The 27,477-nt window shown below is 35.5% G+C and overlaps 5 protein-coding genes and 1 long non-coding RNA gene across 6 annotated transcripts; 2 read left to right on the top strand and 4 right to left on the bottom strand.

The window, feature by feature from the left end:
• Positions 1–910: 910 nt before the first annotated feature.
• LOC9330520 (peptidyl-prolyl cis-trans isomerase CYP59) lies at positions 911–4,092 on the bottom strand. The gene is made up of 12 exons (XM_021013020.1): positions 3,949–4,092; positions 3,580–3,695; positions 3,386–3,490; positions 3,102–3,219; positions 2,891–2,941; positions 2,489–2,803; positions 2,324–2,401; positions 2,195–2,241; positions 2,055–2,110; positions 1,918–1,958; positions 1,727–1,832; positions 911–1,634 (listed from the first exon to the last, which is right to left on the bottom strand). Exons 2-12 carry the CDS (start codon positions 3,675–3,677, stop codon positions 1,123–1,125), a joined length of 1,527 nt encoding a protein of 508 aa, XP_020868679.1. The 5' UTR covers positions 3,678–3,695; positions 3,949–4,092; the 3' UTR covers positions 911–1,122.
• Positions 4,093–4,182: 90 nt separating this feature from the next.
• On the top strand, positions 4,183–7,452 carry LOC9327831 (uncharacterized protein C630.12). The gene is made up of 13 exons (XM_002894412.2): positions 4,183–4,424; positions 4,778–4,837; positions 4,930–5,108; positions 5,195–5,330; positions 5,413–5,509; positions 5,631–5,690; positions 5,769–5,878; positions 5,962–5,996; positions 6,115–6,172; positions 6,308–6,382; positions 6,462–6,619; positions 6,708–6,965; positions 7,044–7,452. Exons 1-13 carry the CDS (start codon positions 4,302–4,304, stop codon positions 7,288–7,290), a joined length of 1,596 nt encoding a protein of 531 aa, XP_002894458.1. The 5' UTR covers positions 4,183–4,301; the 3' UTR covers positions 7,291–7,452.
• Positions 7,357–8,438, bottom strand: LOC9327830. The gene has a single exon (XM_021013021.1). It carries the CDS (start codon positions 8,096–8,098, stop codon positions 7,952–7,954), a length of 147 nt encoding a protein of 48 aa, XP_020868680.1. The 5' UTR covers positions 8,099–8,438; the 3' UTR covers positions 7,357–7,951.
• Positions 8,439–9,863: 1,425 nt separating this feature from the next.
• Positions 9,864–11,836, bottom strand: LOC9327829 (serine/threonine-protein kinase WAG1). Its single transcript, XM_002891721.2, has one exon. The coding sequence runs from the start codon at positions 11,572–11,574 to the stop codon at positions 10,063–10,065; it is 1,512 nt and encodes a 503-aa protein (XP_002891767.2). The 5' UTR covers positions 11,575–11,836; the 3' UTR covers positions 9,864–10,062.
• Positions 11,837–23,859: 12,023 nt separating this feature from the next.
• LOC110225189 (DNA-directed RNA polymerase subunit 12-like protein) lies at positions 23,860–24,812 on the top strand. The gene is given in 2 exon segments (XM_021014239.1): positions 23,860–24,060; positions 24,316–24,812. Coding segments are annotated over 2 exon segments (252 nt in total). The 5' UTR covers positions 23,860–23,996; the 3' UTR covers positions 24,504–24,812.
• A 120-nt stretch (positions 24,813–24,932) lies between these two features.
• Positions 24,933–25,774, bottom strand: LOC110225190. The gene is made up of 2 exons (XR_002329601.1): positions 25,421–25,774; positions 24,933–25,305 (listed from the first exon to the last, which is right to left on the bottom strand). It is a non-coding gene; the product is annotated as an uncharacterized LOC110225190 (long non-coding RNA).
• Between the last annotated feature and the right edge of the window lie 1,703 nt (positions 25,775–27,477).

Below are 27,477 nucleotides of genomic sequence, written 5' to 3'. Positions count from 1 at the left end.
ATTTCGGGTTTTATGCCCATGCCTAAGTGTATCCTTTTATATACTCCCTCCGTTCCTAGATATTTGATGTTCTAAAGTTTTAGTTTGTTCCACCAAGTTTGATTTTTTAGGTTTTTGTTTTATTTTTTATTGATTAAAATTAATATATCGTAAACTTCAAGACGTAATGATTAACTGTTTTCTAATACTATTGGTTCAAAGTTATTAAAAAATGTTTAGTACTCCCTCTGTTCCTAAAAGATTGATGTTTTAGAGTTTTCACATATATTAAGAACCAATCATTGTTTAATTATTAATAAATTACTTTTTTATACTAAACATTTTTTAATAACTTTAGAACACAAAACAAAACATCTTCTAAACTGTAAATACGGCATAAAAGTTAAAGTTAAGTAACCACACCATATTGAAAATCGAAAGATCTGATCTTCCAAAAAGTTCACCAAGATGATCATCTTCGATTATTCTTCTACGTTGGCTGCATTCACTGGATTAGTAACCAATCAGCATATGATCCAAAACATTGTTGACAGTATTTGTAGAGTGGTGAACTTCAAATTACCTCTGAGAGGGATTCTGAAACCTCCTTTCATTCTCAGTCTTGATTACCTCTGACTTTTTACGCTTGGAAGATTCACCAACTTCATACTTCTTTGATGATTCTCCCACTTCATATTTCTTTGAAGATTCCCCAAATTCATGACTTCCTTGATGATTCCCCAACCTCAAATATGTCTTGACACTTGTGAATTAACTTCATATTCAGTTGGGTTATATTAGAACCTGATGTATCCTTTGAAGTTTATTAAATCTACTAACGTGAAATTCATAACATACGGCAGAAGAAGAAAACAAAGACCATAGAAATCAATTAAAAATGATAGGAATATTTGTGAAAAAGCATTAGATAAACACAGAGACCAAAGCAAATTTAGTACTATTAGTCATGTTTAAAACCGCCTCATCTCCAATGGCTCAGAACTTAATAGAGAAAAGAACTAGTAACAAGTTCACTAGTCAAAAACTCAACAAGATACATCTCTCCAGAGTTGAAAAATTCACTAATACCAAGTCACCTAAACCCTAACCGCATAGAGCACAAACGACATGCCCATGCTTTCTTCACCTATCCCTTCTCTCATGTCTCGCGTCTCTTCCATGTCTATCGTCTCTCTCTCTTCTCCTCTCTTTATAATCTCTGTGACTCCGATGATCATCATCGTTTCTCTCTCTTCGACTCTCTTTATCTCGAATCTCTTCTCGGCGTTTTCTTCTTCTTCTGTCTTCATCTTCCCTACTCTCTCTTTCTTTTCTCTCTCTGTGTTTCCTCTCCATTTCTCGTGCGTCTTCCCGATCATGCTGTCTTCTACCATCGTCAACTTCATCTCTGTGACGTCTTTTGCCTTCCCCATTACCATGAGGACTTCTCCTCTGAATCTTCTCACTCCTCTCCCTCTCATGACTATGCTCTCTCTTGGGGATTTCAGGCACATCACCCTCAAACACCATATCATAGCCTTCACCTCCTCCGTGCTGTCTGTTTTGATCTTTTACAATGAACTTTGAAGGCTGATTACCACCCACACAGTCCTTGGCAATATGATCCGTCGAGCCGCATTTGAAACACCCATTCCCTGTTTCATGTTTGCCAAGGGTTATTTCGTTACTTGTTTCGTTATGGCAAGTCAATACTCTACAGTCTACAGGTAATGAAGAAAGGATTTACCTTTACCCTTTTGGGAGTCTTTCTGCCGAAACTGTGACCAAAGCTTTGACACACTTTGACTGAAATCCACATGTATTCGTCTATCATCGATCAGAGCATTGTCCATCTGCAAATCAACAAGTTGGTTAACCCACAAATAATTGATTTTTCTCTATGGTACAGTACTACAGTACATACCAATTGACGTTTACCTTAAAATACGCTTGTTCGCATGCCTCCTTGTTCTCAAACTCTAAAACAAAGACAAAACTCTCAGTTAACACAAATTCGTATCGAAAAATCAGATTTTTCAACAGTAACCATACAGCAGAATAGAGATTCTACTCACCTATAAAAGCATAGCACAAACTGTCACCTGTCTTGAAATCCCGGATTACATCAGCCCTGCCATATTCAGACATGAAGATCAATACAACTGCAGCAATTAAGTTTCTCAAGCGAATAAAGAATCAAGGAACTATCACTCACGATACAACAGTTCCAAAGCGTGAAAAAATGGTATGGAGGTCCTCATCCTGCATGAGCAAAGAAAATAAGAACACAAATGTGACAAACAGAGGAAGGCTTTGCTTCTAATTTCAAATATCAAACACCTACCTCAGTCACAGGATTCAGTTTGCAGACGAACAGCACATTGTCAGGAGGTTTTACCTCAGCCTCAGGGATATCTCCTATCTGCAACAGTAATACAAGGTCAACAATTAAAAATAATTTGATGTGACATCGAAAGATCTACAAGCCAATTGAAAAGGTGATACTTACACTTTCAAGTACAACAGCACTAGAATGGGCAGCCTTTTCACGGATAACCTCCTCCAGTTCCTGAACACCAAGTTCTTCATCCATTGGAACCCAATCATCTTCAAGTCGCACATCATCTTCGACCTCTTCCTTCGGTTTTCCTTCGGGGGAAGCATCTGGTATCATCTCAGCCAGCTGTGGAGGATCATCAAATGGATCTTCAAGTATATGTATGTGCTTGATTCTAATGTTTTTATAGGGTCTGTTCTTTGCATCAACATAAGCTTCGTTTATCCTAGTCAAAGTGTCAAACCCCTCGGCAATCTCCCCAAACACCTGTAAAATGGCATAAAATGGTATATCAAAGGTGACCAATATATACCAAAGAAAGAATAGGCAGATCATTAATAATTTTGCACTTACAGTGTGTTTCCCATCAAGATAGTCCAAATCATCACGAAGTGTGAAATAGAACTGAAAAGAGAGTAGAAAAGTTCACATGAGGACATATTGATCAACAGCACATTAATAATTATACTGAACCAGAGGAAAACAAATACCATTTCTAAGAGAATTCCTAATGAAAATATAGCATCATAAACTTAGTAATTCAATCAAAATGATTTTAGCATACCTGGGAAGCATTGAGATTTTCTCCACCACTGGCCATTGCAACAGTGCCGGTCTTTGAATGTTTTAAATCAAGATGAATCTCATCGCGGAAAAAACGAGCCTGCTCACCGTACAGAAATCTAAAAATCCAACAAAAAAAGAACAAGATGATTAAGGAAAGTTCAAACATTGACCAGAGAAAACACAGACAAGGAGGTGGGTGAGCATGTTTAAATGATTCAAAGGTAAAGATTGATCAAAATATACAAAGTCCACATATCAAAAGGTAAAAAAGGAGCATCTTACTTGTAGATTGAATCTCCACCAGCTCCCGTGCCAGTTGGATCACCCGTCTGTGCAGTGAAATCATTTTGCACAGTGTGAAAAAGGCACCCATTGTAGTACTTGATCCTAAACCAAATAAGAAAGTTAAAAACCCGTAAAGACATAGTTAGTACCATAGAAATGTTTCTTAAATAGATAGGCAAAGAGACACTTACTTGCAAAGCTTGAGGAAGTTCTTGCAGGTCAAAGGGCATTTATTGGGGTAAAGGTCAATTACAATATCCCCAAGGCTCGTCACAATAAGAACTGACATGTTTACTTCTTGTAGAACCTAAATTGAGCAGAGGAATGCAATTTTAAAGTTAGGCTACTGAATCAACAAACTCTAAACTTAACACAACATGAAATCCCTAAATTATCTCAAACAATCAATCAATCACTCACTACTAAATCTGAATCCCTAAATCATCTTGCTCATCAATCAATCACTCATCAACAATCGCGATTCACGAGCAATGTCTTCGAAAATCGTAATTGAATAGAGGAAAATATGAAGAGACGATCGATGAGAAGTACGATTTAACCTCAGAAACAGTGCGAGAGAAGAAGGGAGGTGCAAAGGAAGAGGAGCTCTTGGAGTCGCCGGAGATGCTTGAGTGTTTCGGCTTTTTCTCTGATTTTGAGTTTTCGTTTCGCTATTCTTTATTTCTTTATGCGTCACTCACTGTTCTAATATAAGCCTAGGCCCAATATAAAACTCGGCCCATTTCATTTTTTGATTCTCACATTCCCAAGTTTCGGCGTTTTTCGGATTACTCAAACGCAGCTCAGCGTCTGTCGCGTCTTGACCGCTATTTTTGGTCAACAACAACGATCACCAGATATCTCGGCGAAGCAAGCAAAGCCGAGAAGGGAGGAGATTCTGATACTCGGAAATATGAAACACCACCATAAGCTCACAGTGGCGTTATGTCTCATTTGGGCTGCCACGATCCTCTACGGCGAAATGTTCGCCTTCTGGGTTCCTTCTCTCTTCACTTGTTCTTGGCCTCACCATAAGGTCTCTCTCTCTCTCTCTAGTAAAGTTTCCATCTTTTTCAATAACTGATGCTCAATTTTGGAGATTCATTGACTTTTACTCGACTTCGATTGTGTATTTGCTTATTTCTCTCTGTAATCGTCCATGTGTTGCTGGGAATTCTATAAAGCCAAGGTTTTTACAATTGAATTTTCTCGACATTCCTATTTTTGGGAATGTAATCGTTCACTAATCTAAAAATAGCTTTGATGCAACAATATTACAAGGCCAATGTGTGAGAAATCTCAATAAATCTACAGAAGCTTGATTCATCATTTATTCTCGTCACTGTTGAGATATGTGATTGCTAAGAAAGGTTTCTTATTTTTCAACAGAGTGATGGAGTGGAGAGTGATGGGAATTTTACTAAAGTAGCCATTGTTGCCGATCCACAGGTGACGAGCTTTTCGAAATGGTTTTTGGTTTTGTTGTGTGTTAATGGAGTTTGATCATCTGATTATGTGTTGTTGTTGTTGTGTTTATGCAGCTCATGGATAAGACATCGTTTCGTTTGTCGTCAAAGACGCTTGCTTTGGAGCTTGCTCAGCTTTATACTGATATAAACATGCGGAGATCATTCTTTCGGTCTGTCTTGCCCTTCAAGCCCGATGTTGTTTTGTTTTTAGGTGATTATTTCGACGGCGGGCCATTTCTTCCCGAGGAAGAGTAAGCTCTCCTTGTTCTTGTCTTTTCACTTGTTCTTCTTTCTGCTCAAATGGTTTGTGGAAATGCTTGACTTCTTATTTAATCAGATGGCAGGAATCTTTAAGCCGATTTAAACATGTATTTGGTTTGAATTCACAAGGCAAAGTTGGTGACATCCCTACATTTTACATCCCTGGGAACCATGATCTTGGCTATTCTCGGGTTGCTTCCCATAAGCAAGACGTACTACATTTATCACTTTTTTTCTCAAATATATCACATATGTCAGCGACCTATATATTGATATCACTTCACAATTCAACAGGTGATTGATCGATACGAAAAAATATTTGGGTTCAGAAACCACAGATTTATGATTGGAAGTGTTGAGTTCATCAGTATTGATGCACAAGCTATCGATGGTTGTTACAAACTTTGCTCTGATCTACGCATTGATCATTAAGATATTGTTTTACATGCTTAGAATTTCTCCTCAAACAGAAACCAAGGATCTGTAACTGAAAAGTGATGTATATGTTGCAGGGAATCCTCAGAAGGATATGGCATCAGAAGTTTGGAAGTTTGTACAAAATGTCTCCACCGGTATGTTATTCAGCTGCATCCTTTCTGCATTTACTATCTTTGTGAAGCTTACACATAAATTTTTCTGATCTTTTTTAGATGCACAGTCACATGACTCACATCCTAGAGTTTTGTTGACCCACATCCCGTTATATCGGCCCGATCAAACCCCATGCGGCCCTCACCGTGGTGGTTCTGTTATTGATCAGGTGATTTGTCAGCTCGAATTGTAGTGTAATTCAAAGAAGTAACACTTTTGTTTGTGGTCTAATGTATACTATTTCATGTACAGCGGTTTTGGCGCCATTTTCAAGATCAAGAAGTAATGTAAACTTCTACCTTTCCATTTCATTATACAGAACTTGAGTTATCTTTTAATATAGCCATTTTAACAGGGCACAACTAATTCAGTGTTGTCCTTTTTATATTTTATCTTCCTATGCAGATACCAGAATTATATCACTCCAGAATCATCTACGAAGTTACTGGAGTTGATAAAACCCGTAAGATAAAGTTCTTCTGTTTTCTGTTCGTGTGAAAGTACGATCTGTGCTATTATCTCTATTACTTCAAACACAACTCTCACTACTAATGCCAAACCAATCATTACAACAACAATTTTGTGTTTTTTGATCCAGATACTCGTTCTGTCTGGCCATGATCATGACCAGTGTACTGTAACCCACAAATCGAAAGCAGGATCTGTAAAAGAGGTAATAGAACTTTGTAATGGCTACAAAATATTTGTATTTACACTATGGACAATCTTTGATAGTGAATATCATATCACAGCATACTTTAGGTACTATAAGCTGGCAACAAGGAAATATATATCCGTCATTCATGCTATTATCTGTTCCCAATGCCGTCCATCAAAACTCATCTGATCCAGATAAAATGTTACACACCCAATTATGCTTCCTTCCATGCCAGTTATTCATTTACATGTGGTATATTCCTGATCAGAGAGTTCTTGGCTTTATGATTATTGTCGTCATTGCATGTTTGTGAACTTTTGAGTCTATTTCTGACTACCAGGTACCTTTCTCTATTCGCTGTGTCCCTTCTTGCTCTCCTTCTCTGGCCAAATCATGGAATAAGCTTCTTAAACAACGCTGCAGACTGTATTTCAAATGTAATGAAGTCAAGCTTTTTAAGCAGCGTCACTAAGGAGAAGAATGAAGATGAGAACTGTGAGTATGAAATGGTATGGGACGCAGAAGGATCTATGCATCTTGTGAAGAAAGCTCTTCAAACTCCTGTGAAACGTCATAGCGATAAACCTCTTGTAGAAAAGTAAGACCTCAACCATCCTTTGGATTCTCACTACAGACACAAGTTTTGATTTTTTCTGTCTTCTTATTTTCTCTCTAGGGGTAACGCGGTGTTGAGATCAGCAGCTAGAAAGAACGCTAGCGAACAGATTGAGCTTGTGATGGACTCGGATGTAAATGCAGGTGCTGGTGGGTCTGATCCTCTGATGAGATCAGCATCAAAATCAAGAACAAAACTTGTGATCCAGAGAGTGATACGTACAATCATGATGACCATCGTCATTGCGGCGTTAAACGTTCCCATTTACATCTGGTTGCTGTTCAAGGATTGGGTTGAGCAGGAGTGATAAACTAGAGATAAATCTCATTGACATGAAATTTTGGACTAAGCAAACTATCATCTGTAGGATTTATGGTGAAAAGTGAAAACTGTTGTTGTATTATTAGAATACGAGAATCAAAAGAGACATGTTTTAGTCTATATGGTTCAACATAACCATAGACTTATTTATTTGGTCTTATTAAAATATAATGCAATAAAAGGAAGACACAAAACTGAAATTTTACAGAGGAAATGTCACTGATGAAACCAAAACAGTCTTCTCCGGTCCAAAGTGAAACCGATCAAAGGAACCCTTCAAAGATCTTCACTTTCTTAAAGAATTAGCATCTCCAGTGTCTCTGTCTCAGACACAGTAAAAACTCCGGCTCGCTTGGCGGATAAATTTCTTGCTCTGTCTCTCTCTGTCTTGTCTGATGCAAATTAACCCATGAAACAAGCCCAAAAAAAAACCTAAAAGAATGATCATTTAGGTTAAAAAACCGACAGGCTTGTAAAAGGGTTTTGCACCAGAATATATCAGAAGAGAGAAATATTCTATATAGCCAAGCAGCCAAAGGAGAGAGCTTCAATGTCCATGGAGCTTCAAGAACTAGATATTAGGGACATAGTGATAATATATATTTTATATATAGATTTATATATAATTAAGGAGGAGAGTCATCTCTTTACTCATCGCCTTGGATGTACCAGCAACAAAGCATGGTAGCGCAACGACGAAGAATGTAGAGACGAGCTCGTTGCTCCTTCACCAAGGAAGCACATTTGCTTGTAAAGGCGTGACCTTTGTTTAGCTTACTCTTGAACTCAGCCATTACCACAACCAAGGTTTTTTGGTATTTCAATATATTAAAAGAAAGAGAACAAATTTAAAAAGATTGAAAATTTTGGGTGTAGAATGTGATGAAGAAAAGAAAAAACCCTTTTTGTGGGTGAAAGAAGAGAGAGTGGTGGAGCAGTAGGAAAGGGAATGAAGAGTATATATAGAGTGAAGAGAAAGGAGAGAAATCTTGAGAGAAAAGGTGACTTGGATATGAAGGAAAGGAGAAACAGATGAACTTGGTCTGATTTTTGGTTCATTAATTGACATTGGGATTTGCATGAATCCCTTTTTGATTCTCCAAGGAAGTATAGTTTCATGAATCATCATAACATCAATAATTTATTATCTTATATTATAAACTTTTTGTAAATATAGTTCTCATTGATACAAGTTACTAATTTTGCATATATATTTTACCTTTTTTTTTTTTTTTTTGCTAAGTGGGTAAATATCATATAAAATGAAAAGGTTTGGAATTACATGTGCAATACCTAAGGTTTAGTTCCTTGGCAAAAATTAGGATAAAAAACAAGGAAGTAAACAAAGAAGAAACAGATCTTCAAAGTAGGAGCATTATATGAGCCATAGGCTCATAAGATTACGGAACTTACTTCGGTGCCTCCGAGCATTTATAGAGTTGATGACTTCCCTATCGATGATCATGAAGGCCGCAGCAGGTGCAATGTGATTCGAATTGTGCAACATGTTATTCCTCTGCTTCCAGGTTGCGTAAACAACGGCTTGAGTAATCAGCTTCCTCAATGTAGAAGGAGCAGTAGGACTTGTCCTTCTGATCCAAGATAACAGCTCAGCCCAGTCCATAAAACGTAAGGAATGCAGCCTAAGTCTCGACTGAACTAAATTCCAAATAGCGGTGCTGAAATCGCAGCGAAGCATTAAATTACTAATTCCAAATATATTTTACCTTTCCCAACAACAACTATACAGCCGCCCAAATCTTTTTAAAAGATCCCTCACTTATAACGTTTTGTCTCTCTCTAAATATAGAGAAGCAAATATACGACTTTATTATACACGGAAATGATGAAAATTTTGGTAATTTTAACTCCAAAAAAGAAATCAAACGAACAACTTGCATATAAATCAAATAAATGAGAGTGAAATACAAGAAAGAGTAGAAAAGGAATAAAGATAGAGCATGAAAAGAGGATATTTGTAGAAAAGAAGACAAAGCATTGAATGTGTGTATTTGCTTTGCTTCTGATTTTGAGAGTTTTCTTATTCTCAATTTCCTAGTAAGTTGTAAACTTATAAGCTGTAAATTTAATTTATAAACTAAAATCAAGATTGTTAATGTTTTGTTTCTCTTTATCATAGTGTCTTGTGTGTAATTGTGTAAATTGGTTTAACTTGATGTGCCACAAATCCTCTTCAAAGAGAGGTGTCTTTAGAACGCGGATAAAATGTTCAAAAAATATATATATAAAGGCTGATAAAATACAGAGCATAAAATTACTATACATTTGGGTCTAAGTCCAGCCCAAAATATAGCTTTATATAATATATTGCATTGTTAAAAAATTCAAGAGAAAAATAATAGGGCTATTATTCATAAGCATCTTCTCAAATCTCAAGCAAGTGAATTGTTTACAAATGGACCCAATGATAAGGCCCATTACCCAAGAAGACTTTAAGAAAAGTATGCTTGAATTCGTTTGATAGAATGATAGTTATAAATAGAAGAAAAAAAAAAAAAGAATGATAGTTATAAATATAATTTGGAACTCCTTTGCTAAGATGTGGTTAGGAAAAAAAAAAAAGAAATTATCGAAAAAATGAAAATTTACTTGTAGTTTCTTGTAATTTGTAAAAAATATGTCAAAATCAAAAATGATCAGACTGCTAACATGCGCTATTCGTTGTATACCACCAATCCCCTCTTTTCTACCTCTAGAATCGTATGAGACTATGAGATATTTTCAAGGTTAAAACGCCTTAAACGCGTTTGCCACCAGCGTTATAGCTTTTACCCACATAATGATAGTAATTATTGTTGCTCTGAATTTTACTGCTACTCTTGTTCAAGCTTTTACTAGGCAGTAAATGCGATAAAGCCCACCACAACCACTTCCTCCTCCGTGGCGTGACAACAGCAGTCACGTGACCATCATGTGCCTTCGTCTTCTTCACCAGCCCCCGAATCTCCGGCGGTTTATAGTTTCTGATCAACGGCCACTTGATTCCTTGGAAAAACTCATGCCTTTTGATATCTTGCGCACCCCTGGCGCATCCTAGCCTCTTCCTCGGATCTTTCACTAACAGCTTCTCTATCAAATCCTTCGCTTCAACCATACCTTCCTCTTCTAACGTAAACGCCACGTCATCGTTTGATACTATATTGCGCAGTGTTTGTTCTTTGGTACCACCTTTAAACGGCGTCGTTCCGTGTAACATCTCGTATAGAAATATCCCAAACGCCCACCAATCTACACCGCTTCCGTGTCCGTTTCCGGCGACTAGCTCCGGCGCTAAATACTCGTGAGTTCCTACACACGATTTCGAAAACGCCGTCACTGGCTCCGCCGCGAATTCCGCTACTATCTCTTCTCTCTCGTACTCTACCTCCGTGGAGAAACAACCGCCAACACGACGAGTCCTCCTCGGAGAAGACGAAGCTCGCCGGAGTCTTCGAGATCGGAAAGTTGGAACTACATCGGCTTTGAAACAGAGATCGAAATCTGAGAGCATAATGTGTCCATCTTCACGAATCAAGATATTCTCTGGTTTGAGATCTCGATAAACGATTCCGAGAGCGTGGAGATACTCCAAGGCTACGAGTACTTCAGCGGCGAAGAATCTAACCGAAGAAATCGGTAACCGGTTGTTTGGTTGCTTACGGAGCAAGGAATGTAAATCACCGTTAGGGCAATAATCAATGAGAAGACAAGTATAGTGAGAAGCATCGATACGTGCGTAGAGTGTAGGTAAGAATGGGTGGTCTAGCAAGGAGAGGATCTCAGCTTCTGTTTCCACGTGTGAAAGTTTCTTCGCCGTGAGAACATCACGATCGATTACTTTAAGTGCGAATCCGGTGGGGTTAGGGCAATCACGGAGGTGACAGAGGAAAACACGGCCAAGATTTCCAGTTCCGAGGTGGTGGACGAGTTTAAAGTGGCGGAGATGGAGTCTTCCGTCGGAGGAGAGAGTTGTTGCGGCTCTTATTGATGTCCAGTGAGGATCGTAACGACGGTGGTGGAGTGTTGTTGCGGCGGAGGAAGTGGTGGTTGAAGGTGTTGTTGCGGTGGAGAGTCTGTCGTTGAAGCTTAAGGTGAGGCTTGAACGTGCGAGACTCGTTCTAGCGCTTGATGAAGTGAATGTACGATCTGTTGTTGTGGAGGTGAAGCTGAGATCGAGATCGGTGTCGAGGTAATAACCGTCGTCTTCCATTTTTTCCGGTGAAGATTTTTGTTCGTTTTTGTGGGTTATGATGTTGAGGTCCTGATACATTGATAATGAGTTATATATAAAGGGAGTAATTAATTGATTAGTGATTTTTTAAAAATTTTGGTTTTTGAGTAAATTAGGGTTGACTTGTCTGAAAAGACAAAGATGAGATGGTGGTTTGACCTCCCAATGGGTCATTTCTTTCATTTAATTATTGGACTCCTAATTTAATAAATGGAATTATCATTTTTTTGGGTGTGTAAGCACATGGTTTTTTTTTTATTTTTAAGATTTTAAAAGAAACTTTTATAAGGGCATCTCTAATAATTACTTTTAATTTTTCTATCAAAAAAGAAATAACACTAAAAATGAGTTTGTTTTATTCTCCAATGATTTCCCTCATTTTTCACTCAAAAAAGAATATTTCAAATAAATTAATTTTAGATGTTTTAAATAAAGAAAAAAATTGAAACACTATTTTCTTATCTAATGGTCCTACATTTTTATGATAAAAACATCAAAAAATAAGAGAAATCACTTTCCACTGGTACATCATTTTGAGAAAACAAAATTGAGTTTTATGAATAGTGTTCCATTAAATATGGTGCACTACTATGCATAATCTTTGGCTTGCAGATAAAAAACGTAGGTTTGCGTTTTGCAATATTTGCATTGGGATTCTGTGGAGAGTAACAATAAAGTCATAACTAATAGTAAGCAGAATCCTTTTTTTAAAAAAAACATAAAACATTAATGAGGCAGTAGCGGCTTGTCGTCGTTAATTAACGTCCTGAAGACTTAGAGCATGATTATATGTAGTCTCTTAAGAAAATTTTAAGATTATGTTAGCATTTAATTGATTATATTTATTCCCAAAAGTGCCTTTAAGCTAAGAAGTGTTTCTTAGCTAAGGAACAAAAAAAAAAATGCTAAGAGGTGGAACAAAAAAAATATTACTTAAATATTCTTAAGAAGTATTATTAAGAGCCCTTGGATAATCATGCTCTTAGCTTCTTACTTCGTTATTTGATCAAATAAGGAATCAAATTTTTGTGGTTGACGTAATCAAATTTTTGTGGTTGCACTTAAGATTAAAAGGCTAGTGTAAAAGTCTGTCTCCCCTTCATGCAGAACTGGAGACTCTTTTGTGGACGATGAAGTGTTTAGTGGCGATTCATATGACGAGCATACTAATTTTGACGGATTGCTCGGATCTTTTAGAGATGACCTCTAATCCGGAGGAGTGGCCCACGTTTTATACAGAGTTGTTGAATTTTGCGTATTACAAAGATTTGTTTACCTCGTTTAGTTTGCAGCATATCCCTCGTAGTGGTAATACTTCCGCCGATCATCTTGCGAAATGTGCAAGAGGTCGCGGGTTCTGTTTCTCCCATGTAAGTTTTACGGTTCCTGATTGGCTCTCTCTAGAAGAGAGTTATTTACCATGAATTAATATATGGTGTTTGATTGACAAAAAAAGAAAAAAAATTGTGGTTGACCCAAAAGAAAATCAAAAGGATTTGTGTAATTCTAAAACCAAATAGTTCTGTGTGAAAGTGTTGGAACTTCGTCTGAAAGACCTACTCTTCCGTAGAAATACTAATGAAATTGAAATTTTTGAGTCATGAAATTGTGGATCTAAGAACAAAGGCGAATAGAAAATGACACGAACGTACATTAAGCAGCTAGAAGCAATTCTTACACAGCTACTCACTAGTACTTTTTTTAGATTACACTTCTTATTTAATGCTCGATAGTTACCTTACCTCACATGTTACAAGAAAATTTTAAATAGTATATGAAACGCTTATAGATTTTTTTTAGTTTTGTATCGTTGTCACGAACAACGTAATACCTTTTTCTTAGGTGCGTCACTACTCACTATCCAATGTAAGCCGTTCAATGTTTTCACTTTTCAACGTCAAAATCGTCTGATTGAAAGAAAAAAAAAAAAAAAAAATCGACTTCAATAAAAAACACTTAGAAAATTAAAGATTCTTTTTGTATGACATCAAATTAGAGAAATTTAGTTAGTAGTACTAGCGATATTAGAGGAATTGATTTACCTAACATGAAAAAGCTTCTTCACAGGAAAAATAGTGTTCTACTATAGTTTAGCTATAACTCGAGATAACCATCAATAAATTATAAATGCCTGCATTAGATATGTTTCAAAGAAAAAGTTTGGGTTTCTTTTAACCTTTTGGCAGTGCAATAAATTCAACTGCATTAATGCAGCTTCATAACTTTGTTTGACCGGATCCATATAAAAGTTTTTTTTTTTAAAAAAAGGGAACTAAAAAGTACATACAACAGATATCAAATGACATTTTTTTTTTCTTTTGTAAATGACCTAACGATACCAGTATACCACATTATTTTTTGGTGGAATAACGATACCACATTTTGATATTAATGTATACAATTTTAGGCTGCAATATAGTGCAATGGATGAAAAATAAAAACTATTTAAGTGACCGCCCAAAACAAATGTTGAGCCGACTTTAACATCAAAAATATACTTGGTCCCTACCAAAAAATATAGTTCATCAAGTCAAATAAACATAGTGGTTCCAAACTACAATTTACAGTAAATATTATGTAGTATAAACTAATATAGTAAGTTTGTTGTATATATTACTCCCTCTGTTCCTAATAGTTTGATGTTTTGGAGTTTTCACACATATTAAAAACTCAATCAATGTTTAATTATTTTAACATTGTTTTTAGTTTTAGATATTTTTAATAATTATCAACCAATAGTAGTCTAAAAAAGTTAATGATTTATAATCATTGGATCTTGAAATTTACAATTTACTATTATAAGTTAATAAAAATAAAAGAAAAATGGTAGAAAACCAAACTTAGTGGAACAACCAATAAAATAAAAGATAGAACATCAATCTTTTAGGAACAGAGGGAGTATAATTTATAAAAGCGAGTTATATATATTTTAATTTTCAGAAAACAGTTTTATGGAGTATTTACATTACATTTATAGTAGTCTTTTTTTTTTGTCAAAAGTCAAAACTGATTCGCAAAAGAATATGGAAATTGGATCCATGTGATGGGCCAATAGGCCCAATACTAACCTTTTACCTTAGCAGGACCCACGTTTGATCAAAATCTTATTTTGTCTGCCACGTGGTTAGAATAGGACCCACCGTTGTCGCTTTACATATGCTCTCTGGACCATGGCTTAATTAAATTGAGTACATTATTATTTAGAGTTAATTATTCTTCAATAATGACACCCATTAACTTCCTAACTATAGGAATTATTTTAAAGATTCCATTGTTTTAAATTAGTTATTGACGACATAGAATTATGAACTTGTGGGCTGCTCGTGATCAGGTTGAACTAGTTATGAACGATTAATTAAGTAGTTAACTACAAATTTGGCAACTAAACGATAAAACATACTATAAAATGGAATCAATTTCTTTTGAAACAAATTACAAAATAAGACTCTTATTAATAGTAACTTTTTTTTTAACCAAAATAATTAAATTAATAGTACTATTTTGAAGCAACTTATAAATATAACCAGAGTCTTACATATCACAAATGTCCTTTTATAATTATTTTATCGTTTAGTTGTTAATTACTTATCGTTTCAAAAAGGTTTGACACTATCAATTATCATCGGATTCAAATCATTCAATCAATCGAAGCAAATTAATTTGGTGGCTCAATTCGGTTCATTACAAATGTTCTTAAAAAAAAGCGCACAGTTTTTTTCGTCGTAACTGCAACTTTCATGAAAAATCAAATAATACTAGTTGCAACAACATTATACTAAATTTTTGTCATAACCATGTATTTAATTTGTTGCTATGTCATTACGAAAACACGATGAAGACCACCTGATGAAAGAAACGGTTTTTTGGTCATAAAACAAAGACACGTGGTCGTTTTGTTTTGGATTTAAACGTTAAGTCATTATTCACAGATATGAAAATTATTATAAGGTGGGAATTTTTAAACACAAGTTGCAAAACTATATTTTATAAGTAAATTTAAAGCCAAAAGATCTTAGGGAAACACGAGGATCTTCCCCAAAATATTTTGCTAACCCATAGTTGAACATCATAATTGTAAAGTATCCTTGAACCCCAAGGCGTCGACTTTCCTTGAGAGAACACCTCACAAACCAAGAACAGAGACACACGGAACCAAGTGTGAAACGCAGAGAGAAAACAGAGGAAGTAGAACAGAGTGTTTGGTGTTTGTTGAGATGTAAGAGAGATAGAGAGTGTTTGAAAAAACAAGTAAAGAGAGCACACAAGAGCTTTGGTAACCCAGTTCACTCCCAAAGGGTAGCTACGTCTGGGCCGAGTATGATACTCGGAATCCACTAGATTCAAGACAAAGATTACAATCAAGAAACAATAAGTAACCCACTTCTATGCCCTTCACTAGCACTAGAAGTTCACTCTATCTGTTTCTAACCCTAGAGAAAACTCGAAATAAGTTTATACAAATACAAGTTTTCTCTCCTCACTCTATCTCACAGTAATACCCTACTCTCTCTTCTCCTTAAACGTTCCTTTTATAGCAATAGCATAGGGAACCTGTGCAATGACCTAAAGCAGACGCTCCTCCTATCTTGTCGCTGGTGACAACTCATTGGAGTCACCTTCACAGATGAGACAAGGACTGCTTTATCATTTGAAAGCACCAGAAGACAACGAGTACGGAAGCCTTGCTGACCATGTAGCCGTTTCTCTTATCTGTGGTCCCAAAAGCAACCTTACCATGATTCAATCTACATCAACCTTAGTAAGACATGAGTTAAGAATAAGAGTCCTTATCTTATTGTGTCATAACTTGGTCATCACGGTTTCATCTTCACAAATCTCCACCTGAAAACTTGATGACAGAATCCTTAATTGCACAAACTTGGAGAAAGAAGAGAGCAGTACCTCTGAACCTAGTTGCAGGATCCCTTAGTCGGATTCCTTCCTGAGTCTTACTACTCAGGCATGACCTGTAACAAGGTCAAAGCCGCCTGAAACTTGTTTACAAGCACAATTTTGGTGAAAATATCTGCAGGGTTCTTCTCAGTATCAATTTTCACCACATCACCATTCGCAATGATCTCCCGAATGAAATGATATCTGACATCTATGTGCTTCGTTCTTTCATGATGCACATTATTCTTTGAAAGTGCAATAGCACTTTGAGAGTCACAAAAGATCTCCACACTATCTTGATCAAAACCAAATTCTTTCAACAACCCCTTCAGCCATATTGCTTCCTTAACAGCTTCAGTAAGTGACATATACTCTGATTCGGTTGTTGAGAGAGCTACAACTCTCTGTAAGCCTGACTTCCAGCTAATAGTGTTACCTCCAAGAGTGAACAAAAACCAGTGATTGATCTTCTTTTATCTTTGTCAGCAGCATGATCAACATCACGGTAACCAGCAATCTTGAACTCACTGTTCCTCTTGTATAGCAGTCTAGTCTTTAGTGAGCCTTTAATATATTTCAAGACCCACTTAACACCAAGCCAGTGATCTTTAACTGGGTTACTCATGTATCGACTAATGATTCCCACAGGATAAGCAAGGTCAGGACGAGTACCTATCATTGCGTATATGATGCTTCCTACAGCACTTGAATAGGGAACTTTCTTCATGTAGTCTTCGTCTTGAGCTTGTTTTTCAGCTGAAGCAGCTCTCATCTTTAGATGAACTCCCAATGGAGTCATTACATGTTTTGACTCTGACATGTTGTAAGTCTCAAGAATTTTATTCAGACAGTCTTCTTGTGACAGCCATAGAGCACCCTCAGCTCTGTTTCTGATAATCTCCATACCAAGGATTCGTTTAGCAGCTCCCAAATCCTTCATGTCAAACCTTTGACTAAGTTCTCTTTTAAGCTGAGATATATCCTCTTTGTTCTTTGCTGCCACCAGCATATCATCTACATAGAGGAGTAGATAAATCATTGAACCATCAACCAATTTCTTCATGTATGCACAACTGTCATACTTACTCCTCATGAATCAAATTTCTGACATTTAAGTGTCAAACTTCTCATTCCATTGCTTAGGAGCTTGCTTGAGACCATATAGGGATTTGTTAAGAAGACATACTTCATCTTCTTTGAATAAGTCTTCATAACCCTCAGGAGGAACCATGTAGATCTTCTCTTTTAACTCTCCATGGAGGAAAGCAGTTTTAACATCAAATTGCTCTGACTGCAAATCTTCTTGAGCAACTATTGACAGTAGAATCCTTATGGATACATGCTTGACTACTGGAGCAAAGATCTCATGGTAATCAATACCTTCTCTTTGAGCATATCCCTTGGCAACAAGTCTTGCTTTGAATCTTGGTGCCTCAACGCCAGGGATTCCCATCTTGAATTTGTAGATCCATCTACTTCCAATAACTTTTTGATTCAGTGGTCTTTTAACTACTGTCCAAGTATGGTTCTTGGTTTGAGACTCCATTTCCTCATTCATCGCATTCTTCCATTTAAACCAGTTAGCATTCCTTCTAGCTTCTTTATAATCAGCAGGTTCAATTTCTCCACCATCTTCTATAGTGTATAGAGCTTCAGAGAGATAGTCTTCATCATCAAACCGTATAAGTGCTCTGATTTCTCTCCTATCTCGATCTCTGGCCAGATGATAGCTTCTTGGTGACTGGTTTATGTCAGTCTCCAATTTAACACCGTCATTTCGGGAACTTGATGTTGCAGGACTTGAAACTGCTTGCAATTGGCCATTAAACTCTGATGAGTGTTCTCCACCCGAAGTGACATCTTCTTCAGTATCAAGATCCAAGTCAAGATAAGAATTTGATGACTCTGCTTCATCATTATTGTCGATTTCTTTTCTCAGCATCAAGTCCTTATATGATGCATTTTTTTGAAATATGTCATTCCTGCTAACAACACATTTCTTATCTTCTAGCAACCAAATCTTGTACCCTTTAACTCCAATGGGATATCCTATGAGTATCCCTTTCTTAGCTCTTGGACTGAGCTTCCCATCATCAGTGTGCACAAATGCAATGCAGCCAAATCTTCTTAAGTAGCTGTATATTGGTGCCTTTCCTGACCACTTCTTGTCAGGTACTTCAAAATTCAGAGCAGATGATGGTGTCTTGTTGATGAGATGGTTGCAGTATGTGTAGCCTCTGCCCAAAATTTATTTGGGAGACCAGAGTCACTTAGTATACTTCTTACCTTTTCCATGATAGTCCTGTTCATACGTTCAGCAACACCGTTTTGTTGCGGAGTATAAGCACACGTCCTGTGTCTTTGAATTCCCTTAGATGCACAGAACTCATCAAACAACCTGTTACAAAACTCAAGACCATTGTCTGTTCTAAGAGTTTTTATCCTCTTGTCAGTTTGGTTCTCAACAAGGTTAGCCCATTCAACAAATTTATCAAAAGCCTCATCCTTGGTTTTCAAAAAATAAAGCCAAACTTTCCTAGTATAGTCATCAATAAATGAAATAAAGTATTGGCACTTACCTAGGGACAATGGCACTGATGGAGCTCCCCATAAGTTAGAATGCACATACTCTAGCTTCTCTCTTGTATCATGTTGAGCTAAGTTGAATCCAATTCTTTTTGCTCTACCATATATGCAATCCTCACAGGTTTCCAGAGTAGATACTTTCTTCTTGTCTAGGAAACCATTCTTCAATAACAGGTTCATATTTTTCTGACTCATGTGACCAAGTCTCTGGTGCCATAGAACAGTATCATCTTCTCTTTTAACCACTGATAGTGATTCTGCTAGCACTGGACTCCATTGTAAGAGATATAGAGTATCACACCTTCTTCCAGTAAGCAGCACACTATCTCCTGCCATGATACTGAGAACTCCATTTTCTAACTTAAATCCATAGCCTGCTTTCTCAAAAGTTCCAAGAGACAACAAATTTCTGTCCATGTCTGGGATGTATCTTACATTTGTAAGTAGAACCACCAGACCAGCTTCACTTTTGACACGGATTGATCCAATCCCTTTAACTTTTGAAACAGTCTTGTTTCCCATTCTCACAGACCCACCAACATCTTCATTAAGATCTTCGAACCATTCCCTCATGTAAGTCATATGATAACTACAGCCGATATCCATGACCCATTCATCTTCAAGATGTATGTCAGTAGAAGACAAGGCTTCAGACACATACAAACCGTTGGCCTTTGCTAAGTTTCCTTTCCCTTTAGACGATTCTCCTTTGTTGTTATTACCCTTATTCTGAGACTGAGTCTTATTCTTATTAGGACAGGACCCTTTGAAATGTCCTTCCTCTCCACATATCCAACAGCCCTTTTTAGATCTTGATTTAGATCTAGATCTTTGATTCTTGCTATTGTTACCCTCTCGCTGCTCAGATCTTCCTCTGGTCTCATTCTTTTCTTTTGCATAAAGACCCTCAGCCTGACCCTTTATACTTTTCTTGTTAGAACCTAACTCTAGTTCCTTAGAGTAGATAGCTGCTACAACCTCATCTAGCGTTAAAGTAGTCCTTCCTGAACTATACTTTAAAGTATCTCTTAGTTAATCAAATGGCTTAGGTAAAGACATCAATAATAGTATAGCTTGATCCTCATCCGACACTAAGACATTTGTATTATCTAGATCAGCTATAATATGTAGAAACTCGTCGATATTACCTTCAATGCTGAGATTTTCAGACATTTTGAAGCTGTAAAGCTTCTGCTTCAGATAGATCTTGTTTGGAAGCGCCTTTGACATGTATAGCTTGTCCAGTGCGATAATCATAGCAGCTGCAGTCTGCTGGTTCTTGATCTTTCTTAAAACCCTATCAGTAACACTCAACACGATGGTGCTTCTCGCCTTTCTTAGTTTTTCTTCCAAAGCTTCACGCATTATTATCTCTTCTTTCTCTTCTTCTTTAGATAACTTCAGATCTGAAAATTTCTCCACCAAAACGTCAACTTGTTTAAGAGCAGAACTCAGGCCAAGTATATCCAGATGTGCTATGAGTTTTTCCTTCCACATGGTGTAGTCCCCGCGCCCATCAAACTTTTCAACCTCTATTCTCGCCGATGACATGGTTCACTGACTTTGAGTCTTTATAGAACCAGAGACAAATGAGCCTTAGCTCTGATACCACTCTGTAAGGTATCCTTTAACCCCAAGGCGTCGACTTTCCTTGAGAGAACACCTCACAAACCAAGAACAGAGACACACGGAACCAAGTGTGAAACGCAGAGAGAAAACAGAGGAAGTAGAACAGAGTGTTTGGTGTTTGTTGAGATGTAAGAGAGATAGAGAGTGTTTGAAAAAACAAGTAAAGAGAGCACACAAGAGCTTTGGTAACCCAGTTCACTCCCAAAGGGTAGCTACGTCTGGGCCGAGTATGATACTCGGAATCCACTAGATTCAAGACATAGATTACAATCAAGAAACAATAAGTGACCCACTTCTATGCCCTTCACTAGCACTAGAAGTTCACTCTATCTGTTTCTAACCTAGAGAAAACTCGAAATAAGTTTATACAAATACAAGTTTTCTCTCCTCACTCTATCTCACAGTAATACCCTACTCTCTCTTCTCCTTAAACGTTCCTTTTATAGCAATAGCATAGGGAACCTGTGCAATGACCTAAAGCAGACGCTCCTCCTATCTTGTCGCTGGTGACAGCTCATTGGAATCGCCTTCACAGATGAGACAAAGACTGCTTTATCATTTGAAAGCACCAGAAGACAACGAGTACGGAAGCCTTGCTGGCCATGTAGCCGTTTCTCCTATCTGTGGTCCCAAAAGCAACCTTATCATGATTCAATCTACATCAACCTTAGTAAGACATGAGTTAAGAATAAGAGTCCTTATCTTATTGTGTCATAACTTGGTCATCACGGTTTCATCTTCACAATAATAACACTTAATTACGACATCATATTTAACTAAAATTTTAGTTAACAATATTTGATTAACTAACTACATGTTCTGTTTATATATATGTTAAACTAGGTCTTGTAACTTGTAAGTTGTAAATTAACTTTCAAAAATACACGAATTTGTAACACTAAGTACAATATAATGCACATACATCGTTTTTTTACATCTGAAAATTTTATAGTAACGAAATGGTGTGCTCAATAAAATGTAAAATATAGTAACGAAGAATGATAAATAATAATGTAATATTATTATAATCAATATGGGGCCATATATAGAATCCAAGCTCAATTAATCAGAAAAATTAATAAATATCTAAATATTGAATGAATATGCATGACCTTTCATGTCTTGTGTAGTTGCATTTTGTTTTAACTACCTCTAACAGAAAACTAAACATTCTCTCGTCTATATATACATGCAAAATTGAGGTGTATGTATATGTAATTAAATATACATGCAAAATTGAGGTCTATGTATATGTAATGTAACGATAAATCTATGTTTTTTTTCGTGAATTATTAAATTCATATTTTTTTTACACAGCAAATTGTTATTTGTAAATTTGTTAAGATTTAATTAATCAATAATGGATAGAGGATTTTGTTATTGTTTTTTTGTAAAGTGACAAATATTGTGCTATATTTTATACTGTTTTTATGAAGTTTTTTAATTCCAAAACTAAATATAATTAATAACAATGACATATATATATATATATAAGGGCGTATGTAATATGTTGTTTTATTCTTCTTTGAGGTGCAATGCATATTGTCATTAGCTCTTTGGTAATATTCAGCTTAAAATATTATAATCGTTGATCTCCAAAACTTAAACTCCACATTTTGGGATCAGTCCAAATTTAAAGCATTAAATTAAATTCAGCAACTTTGAAATGGTCACATGTAACAACGTTCATTGAAATCAAAACATAACAAAATCATCATAATGGTGCCCACCAAAAAAAAACTATACTCTAATTTTATAAAATAAAACAGATCATATGGGTTTTAGATAGATACATTGAACTATATACCATTTTCTGTCTTCAATGATTAAAAAAAAAGTTTTCTTTTAAGTATTAACTTATTATTATAAAAATAAAAATTCTCAGCAGCCATTGTTCCTGTGTGAAAATTAATATGGTTGTTACTTGTTATTGGTTAGTGTTGCATGAGGACCCATTATTTTGAATTTGCCAAATCAAAGGAATAGCAACGGGACAACCACGTCTTTATATTCACTATTCTCTTGCACAAATATATATCGGATTCATAATTATATATTAGATTTTCTGCAAGATAACACTCTAAATTGATATTTTTCTAATTATATATTCTATGTAAAAAACAGATAACTTCCGCGATTCAAAGAATCAAAGCTAATATGCAATATAACTCATCATCACTACAATCAGAATTGTAAAATTGTGATAAATCATATACCAAATTTAAATTTAAATTTTCACTATGATCCAGTGATTCTCTTAGTTTTTTTTTTAATTTTGGATCTCTCATCCTCATTTTCGTTCTTCTCACTCTTGGAGGGAAACCCTTCAAATGAATGTGTTAATTTATTAGCAAAGGTTTCACAAAAAAAAAAAAAAAATTATTAGCAAATAAAATTGTAACTTCCTTAAAATCATTCATACCTTCTAAAATCTTTCATAGCCATATACATAAAAGAGAAGTCACGACAAAATGTATCTATAATAATTTTTCTTATACAGTAAAAACAAATCTACAATTCCAATTATGTATTTTACTTACAGCAAGTAAGTAGCAACCAAAAAAAAAAAAAAAAAAAAAGAAAAAAAAAAAGAATGTAGCAACCAACAGTAAAAGTGGTAATTAATAGTCAACTACGCCGTTTTGACTTTTGAGACCCAAATTAAATGGGCATTTAGTGTAAGCCCATATTTAAATTAATTTTATTAAGAAGCCCATATATTAGAATTCAAGTTCGAATCTTGGAACCAGACACGCCATTATAAATCCTGCGGCTCTCTCATTTCACCTTTCTCGTTCTCTTCGCTCTTGTTCCTTGAAATCATCAAAACCCTTAATTCTTCATAAACCCTAGCTTTGTAGGTAAGTATGAACATCAATATCAATCTCAGAATCAGTGGCGGACCCATTGAGGAAGTAGGTGTGTCACTTGACACAGGTAAAATAAATATATGTGGACTTTTGTAGCATAGTTTTAAGATAATTGGTAGCAAAGTTGGCAAAATCTTGCCCATTGACACCCCTTTCCCCGAATTTGATCTCCCATTTTGACAAATTTGGCAATATTTTTTTCCTTTTTCACAACTTTTCAACGTCTCTTCTATATATTTTACCTCTTTTTCATTTTATTATATCAAAATGCCTCTTTAGGATATAATTTTTATTATTATGCTATAAATTATATGATATAATTTTATTAATTTTTATGACCCCGGTAAAAATAATTTTTGGGTCCACCACTGCTCAGAATTATCTTTTGTCTAGATTTTGTTCGCATTTCGAATCGCTTGAATAAACTCTGACTCAATTCGATTTGCATGTGTGTTGTTTCTTAACAGAGTCGGTTCGAAAATCATGGATCATCAGACCGAACCAGTTGATAAACAGCCCGAACTACTAGTTATTTACGTCTGCGGAGGTAAAAGCTCAAAAATTTCATGCAACTATGAATTTAAAACCAAAAAAAAAAAAAAAAAAAAAAAAGAAATGGAAACTTAATAATACTATGTGCTTAGTCTCTCTGTAAAAGATTGTAATTTTGTGGTTTGGAATGTCAAACACCAAAAACTACTAAATCATAGGAAGCTTTCTGATTATTTTTGTAATTAAAGTTTGCGTTTTTGTCTATAGTTTTCTTAATTTGTGTGACTGAATCATTTGGTTAATTTTGAAGATTGTGGAGAAGAGAACATTTTGAAGAGTGGAGATGTGTTCCAATGCAGAGAGTGTGGGTTCCGTATTCTCTAAAATAAGCGTATTCTCGACAAGAAGGGTACCCGTATAGGTAATGTAAATACTCTCTTTTGTCTTTGTTCTTATATTGTGACACTGAGTTATGGCACAATTTCGAATCTGTCTTGAGTTTGTACCTACATTCTGGTCTACCCCATTTGTGTGTTTGGATTGCTAATCTGTTGGTTTTCTTCGACATACAAAATCTAGATGTTGTGAACTTGTTTCCTGCTAATTATATAGTCCTTTATTTTTCTTGCAGTTCAACACAAAGCTATCTGAGTGCCACGCAACTCCTGAAGATAGTTCAAAGTAGACTTATTGCCAGTTGTTTGTAATATGTATTGACGTGGTTTTTGGTATATGGTCTGTTTTAGTTTGAGTGTGGCTGTAATCTCTTTGCTTTTTTCGTATCCTGGAAAACTGTAACTTCTCAACAAAGTTTTCTGGTTGGTGTTGTAATCCCTGACTGGCTATATTTCCTCTAAATTTATTTATCATTTGCCACTTAAACAAGGCAAAACATGTATTTGGTCAGCTTATAAGGTGAAGGAATTCTTCAAGATGATTTCATGGAGGGTGGTGCTGAGATCATCAAGTCAGATGTGCTGTGAAAAAGCACAAAAAAAGAGTAGCCATGATTTAAAATGCTTCAACATGCAAATGGCCTCAAAGGCTCAAAATCTCACCATGTGATTAAGGTCTCTCTATCGTACACACCCCATCATTGTATCCCCTCTTCATTTCTCTTAACTCTTGTCTACTACCCTCGTACTTGCCTGCCTTGTCCTCAGTGTCAAGATCATCTCCATGTCGTTTTTTGCCTTCACCATAACCACGAGAATCTTCTCCCTGTCATGACGATTGTGCTCTCTCTTCTCTCGCTTGGTATTTTTAGGTAGATCACCGTCAAACACCATTCCATGTCGACCTTGTAAAACATTTTTGTAGATTAATAACTTTCAAAGTAAATAATTGGAAACGAAAGGAAGGATTTCATGATTTGTTTGGGTCTAATTAAAGAGGAAAATGAGCTTTACCCTTACCCTTTTGGGAGTCTTTCCGCCGGAAATGTGATCACCAAACGTGTGTCCACATTTTGACTGAAATATACTTTGTATTCTATTATTCTTGTATCATCGATTGATATATCTAGAGTTTGACATCGAAAAGAAGAGAAGGAAACAGAGCCAAGGTCAACTTGCCGGGCACCATAATCATTTGAGATTTGTTAATAAATTCGGCAAGTCATCCTTGGCTCAATCTCATTCTCTATTTTTTCCATGCAAGACTCTATGATACAATTAGTGACTCTCGTCAATCATCATGCATCATTTCTTTTTTGTACCTCTCATATTGTCTTGTGATCTTGTTATGACAAAACCCTTACTCATGATGAAGGTATTTATAGACATGTGTAGTGTAATTGAAATTTTAAAGTTTTTGCATAAACTTATATGCAATTATTTAATAGAATAGTCAATAGTCTTATCCATGCATGGTTTTAGTGCATGCAGGCAAAAAAATGAAAACGATAGTGGAATTTTGACCACTACCGTATATTGAATTGAAGAATACATTTATGATTTATCTTATTCGAATTCCAAATTTTGGGTGAATAATTAATAGTCGTACCTCACTAGTCACTCCTGCAAAAGGCATATATCTTATATATCTGCGGCATAATTAAAAATCCACCTGTCGTACTTTTCTTATGATTGGACTCATATATGATATATAGTCTCGACTCTTGTGGTTGATGAAACAAAAGAAGTTATCCATCATCTCACAACAAAATTGCCGACAAAATCGTCTTTGTTTTTAAATGTCAACAAAATCGACTTCGTTATAAAAGATTTTTTTTCGTTTTCGTTGTCGGTTTTTTAAATGATCAAGTTTTGTTTTGCAGTTTCTTTTACTTCGAGGTTGATTTTTGGTAACTTGATATATATATTTTGTTAATTTGCGTTTTTCATAAAATACTCTAAATTAGACTTTTTTGTTTGCATGAATAATTAATACTCGCACCTCACTATGTACTTCAAAGGCATATATATATCGTATCAGTCTGCGACATAAAAATCCACTATTCGTACTTATTGTATGGTTTGGACTCATAGTCTTTGGTTAATGACAAAGAAAGGGATTATCGATCGTCTCACAAAAATTGAAAGATACTTTATAATATTCATGTTCCTTTTTTATTTTTGAAGAATTGCCACAACTTTCAAAATTTTGGATAAAATGGAATATAAATATCGACAAAAATGGCATATATATAGAAAATTCGAGATTTTTCTTTATGTTGAGAATATATTATTTGGAAACTCATCTTATTGTCAAATGAGCACTAGTACAGTAAGTAATACAGTGCAATTAATTGACTTCTTTTTATCACTCACTAGGCACTAGTAATTTTACTTTTGTTAAAGGGCTTCACTATACAGTAAAAGTGCAAAATTTCTTCATATATGAATCTGATACTAGAAAAAAAAAGAGAGAAAATTTTGATGTAGATGAGTCATGAGTGTAATAGTTGACCAAAAATGGTGTTTTTAATGTTCCAAAGAATCCTGACAACAAAAAAAGATGTTCCGAAGAATCTTATCTTATTTGTGGTCTGACCAAATTGGTATCTATTTGTTCAATCGGATAGGACATTTCATACTCTCATGATGTGATACATCAATAGATAGAATAAAATTAACTTTATTGCTTAAATTGGTTTAGTAATTTTTCTACTAGCTTGTCCTTATGAATTAACATCAAAAGAGATCGAGTTGTTTTCAGTTCAAACACTGATACAAGTAAATAACCATTTCATTTCTCGAAAAGAAAGAAAGAAATGAAACCGTTGATGTAAATCCCTTTGTTTTTCTTAATTTTTTTTTGGTTAGAAAGTTTCATAACCTATATACTAATTGGAAAAACTATTCTTTATTTTTTTCCACTAAGAATGTAAATATTTATTGATGATGAAATTTTTTAGGTTTACAATCAAGATTCTAAACCTTATATATATTTGGTCCAATGGTAAAAAAAATTAAAAATATGAAAGCAAAGTCCTAAACTTAAACTCAGTCAATTAATTCGACGAAAGCAA

Source organism: Arabidopsis lyrata (genome assembly GCF_000004255.2).
Source record: "Arabidopsis lyrata subsp. lyrata unplaced genomic scaffold ARALYscaffold_1, whole genome shotgun sequence".
In the NCBI taxonomy this organism is placed as follows: Eukaryota; Viridiplantae; Streptophyta; class Magnoliopsida; order Brassicales; family Brassicaceae; genus Arabidopsis; species Arabidopsis lyrata.
Note: the sequence above shows the minus strand (reverse complement) of the source record. Positions and strands in the feature narration are given on the sequence as shown.

What these genes read in the sequence shown, in the direction of transcription:
- LOC9330520 (XM_021013020.1), bottom strand. Translation starts at nt 3,677, where the DNA reads ATGTCAGTTCTTATTGTGACGAGCCTTGGGGATATTGTAATTGACCTT. An exon ending in ATCTTGATGGGAAACACACT is followed by an intron (nt 2,804 to 2,890) that starts GTAAGTGCAAAA and finishes GCCATTTTACAG; the next exon opens with GTGTTTGGGGAGATTGCCGA. An exon ending in GTGCTGTTGTACTTGAAAGT is followed by an intron (nt 2,402 to 2,488) that starts GTAAGTATCACC and finishes TTACTGTTGCAG; the next exon opens with ATAGGAGATATCCCTGAGGC.
- LOC9327831 (XM_002894412.2), top strand. Translation starts at nt 4,302, where the DNA reads ATGAAACACCACCATAAGCTCACAGTGGCGTTATGTCTCATTTGGGCT. An exon ending in GTTCTTGGCCTCACCATAAG is followed by an intron (nt 4,425 to 4,777) that starts GTCTCTCTCTCT and finishes ATTTTTCAACAG; the next exon opens with AGTGATGGAGTGGAGAGTGA. An exon ending in CAGTTATTCATTTACATGTG is followed by an intron (nt 6,620 to 6,707) that starts GTATATTCCTGA and finishes TCTGACTACCAG; the next exon opens with GTACCTTTCTCTATTCGCTG.
- LOC9327830 (XM_021013021.1), bottom strand. Translation starts at nt 8,098, where the DNA reads ATGGCTGAGTTCAAGAGTAAGCTAAACAAAGGTCACGCCTTTACAAGC.
- LOC9327829 (XM_002891721.2), bottom strand. Translation starts at nt 11,574, where the DNA reads ATGTATCAGGACCTCAACATCATAACCCACAAAAACGAACAAAAATCT.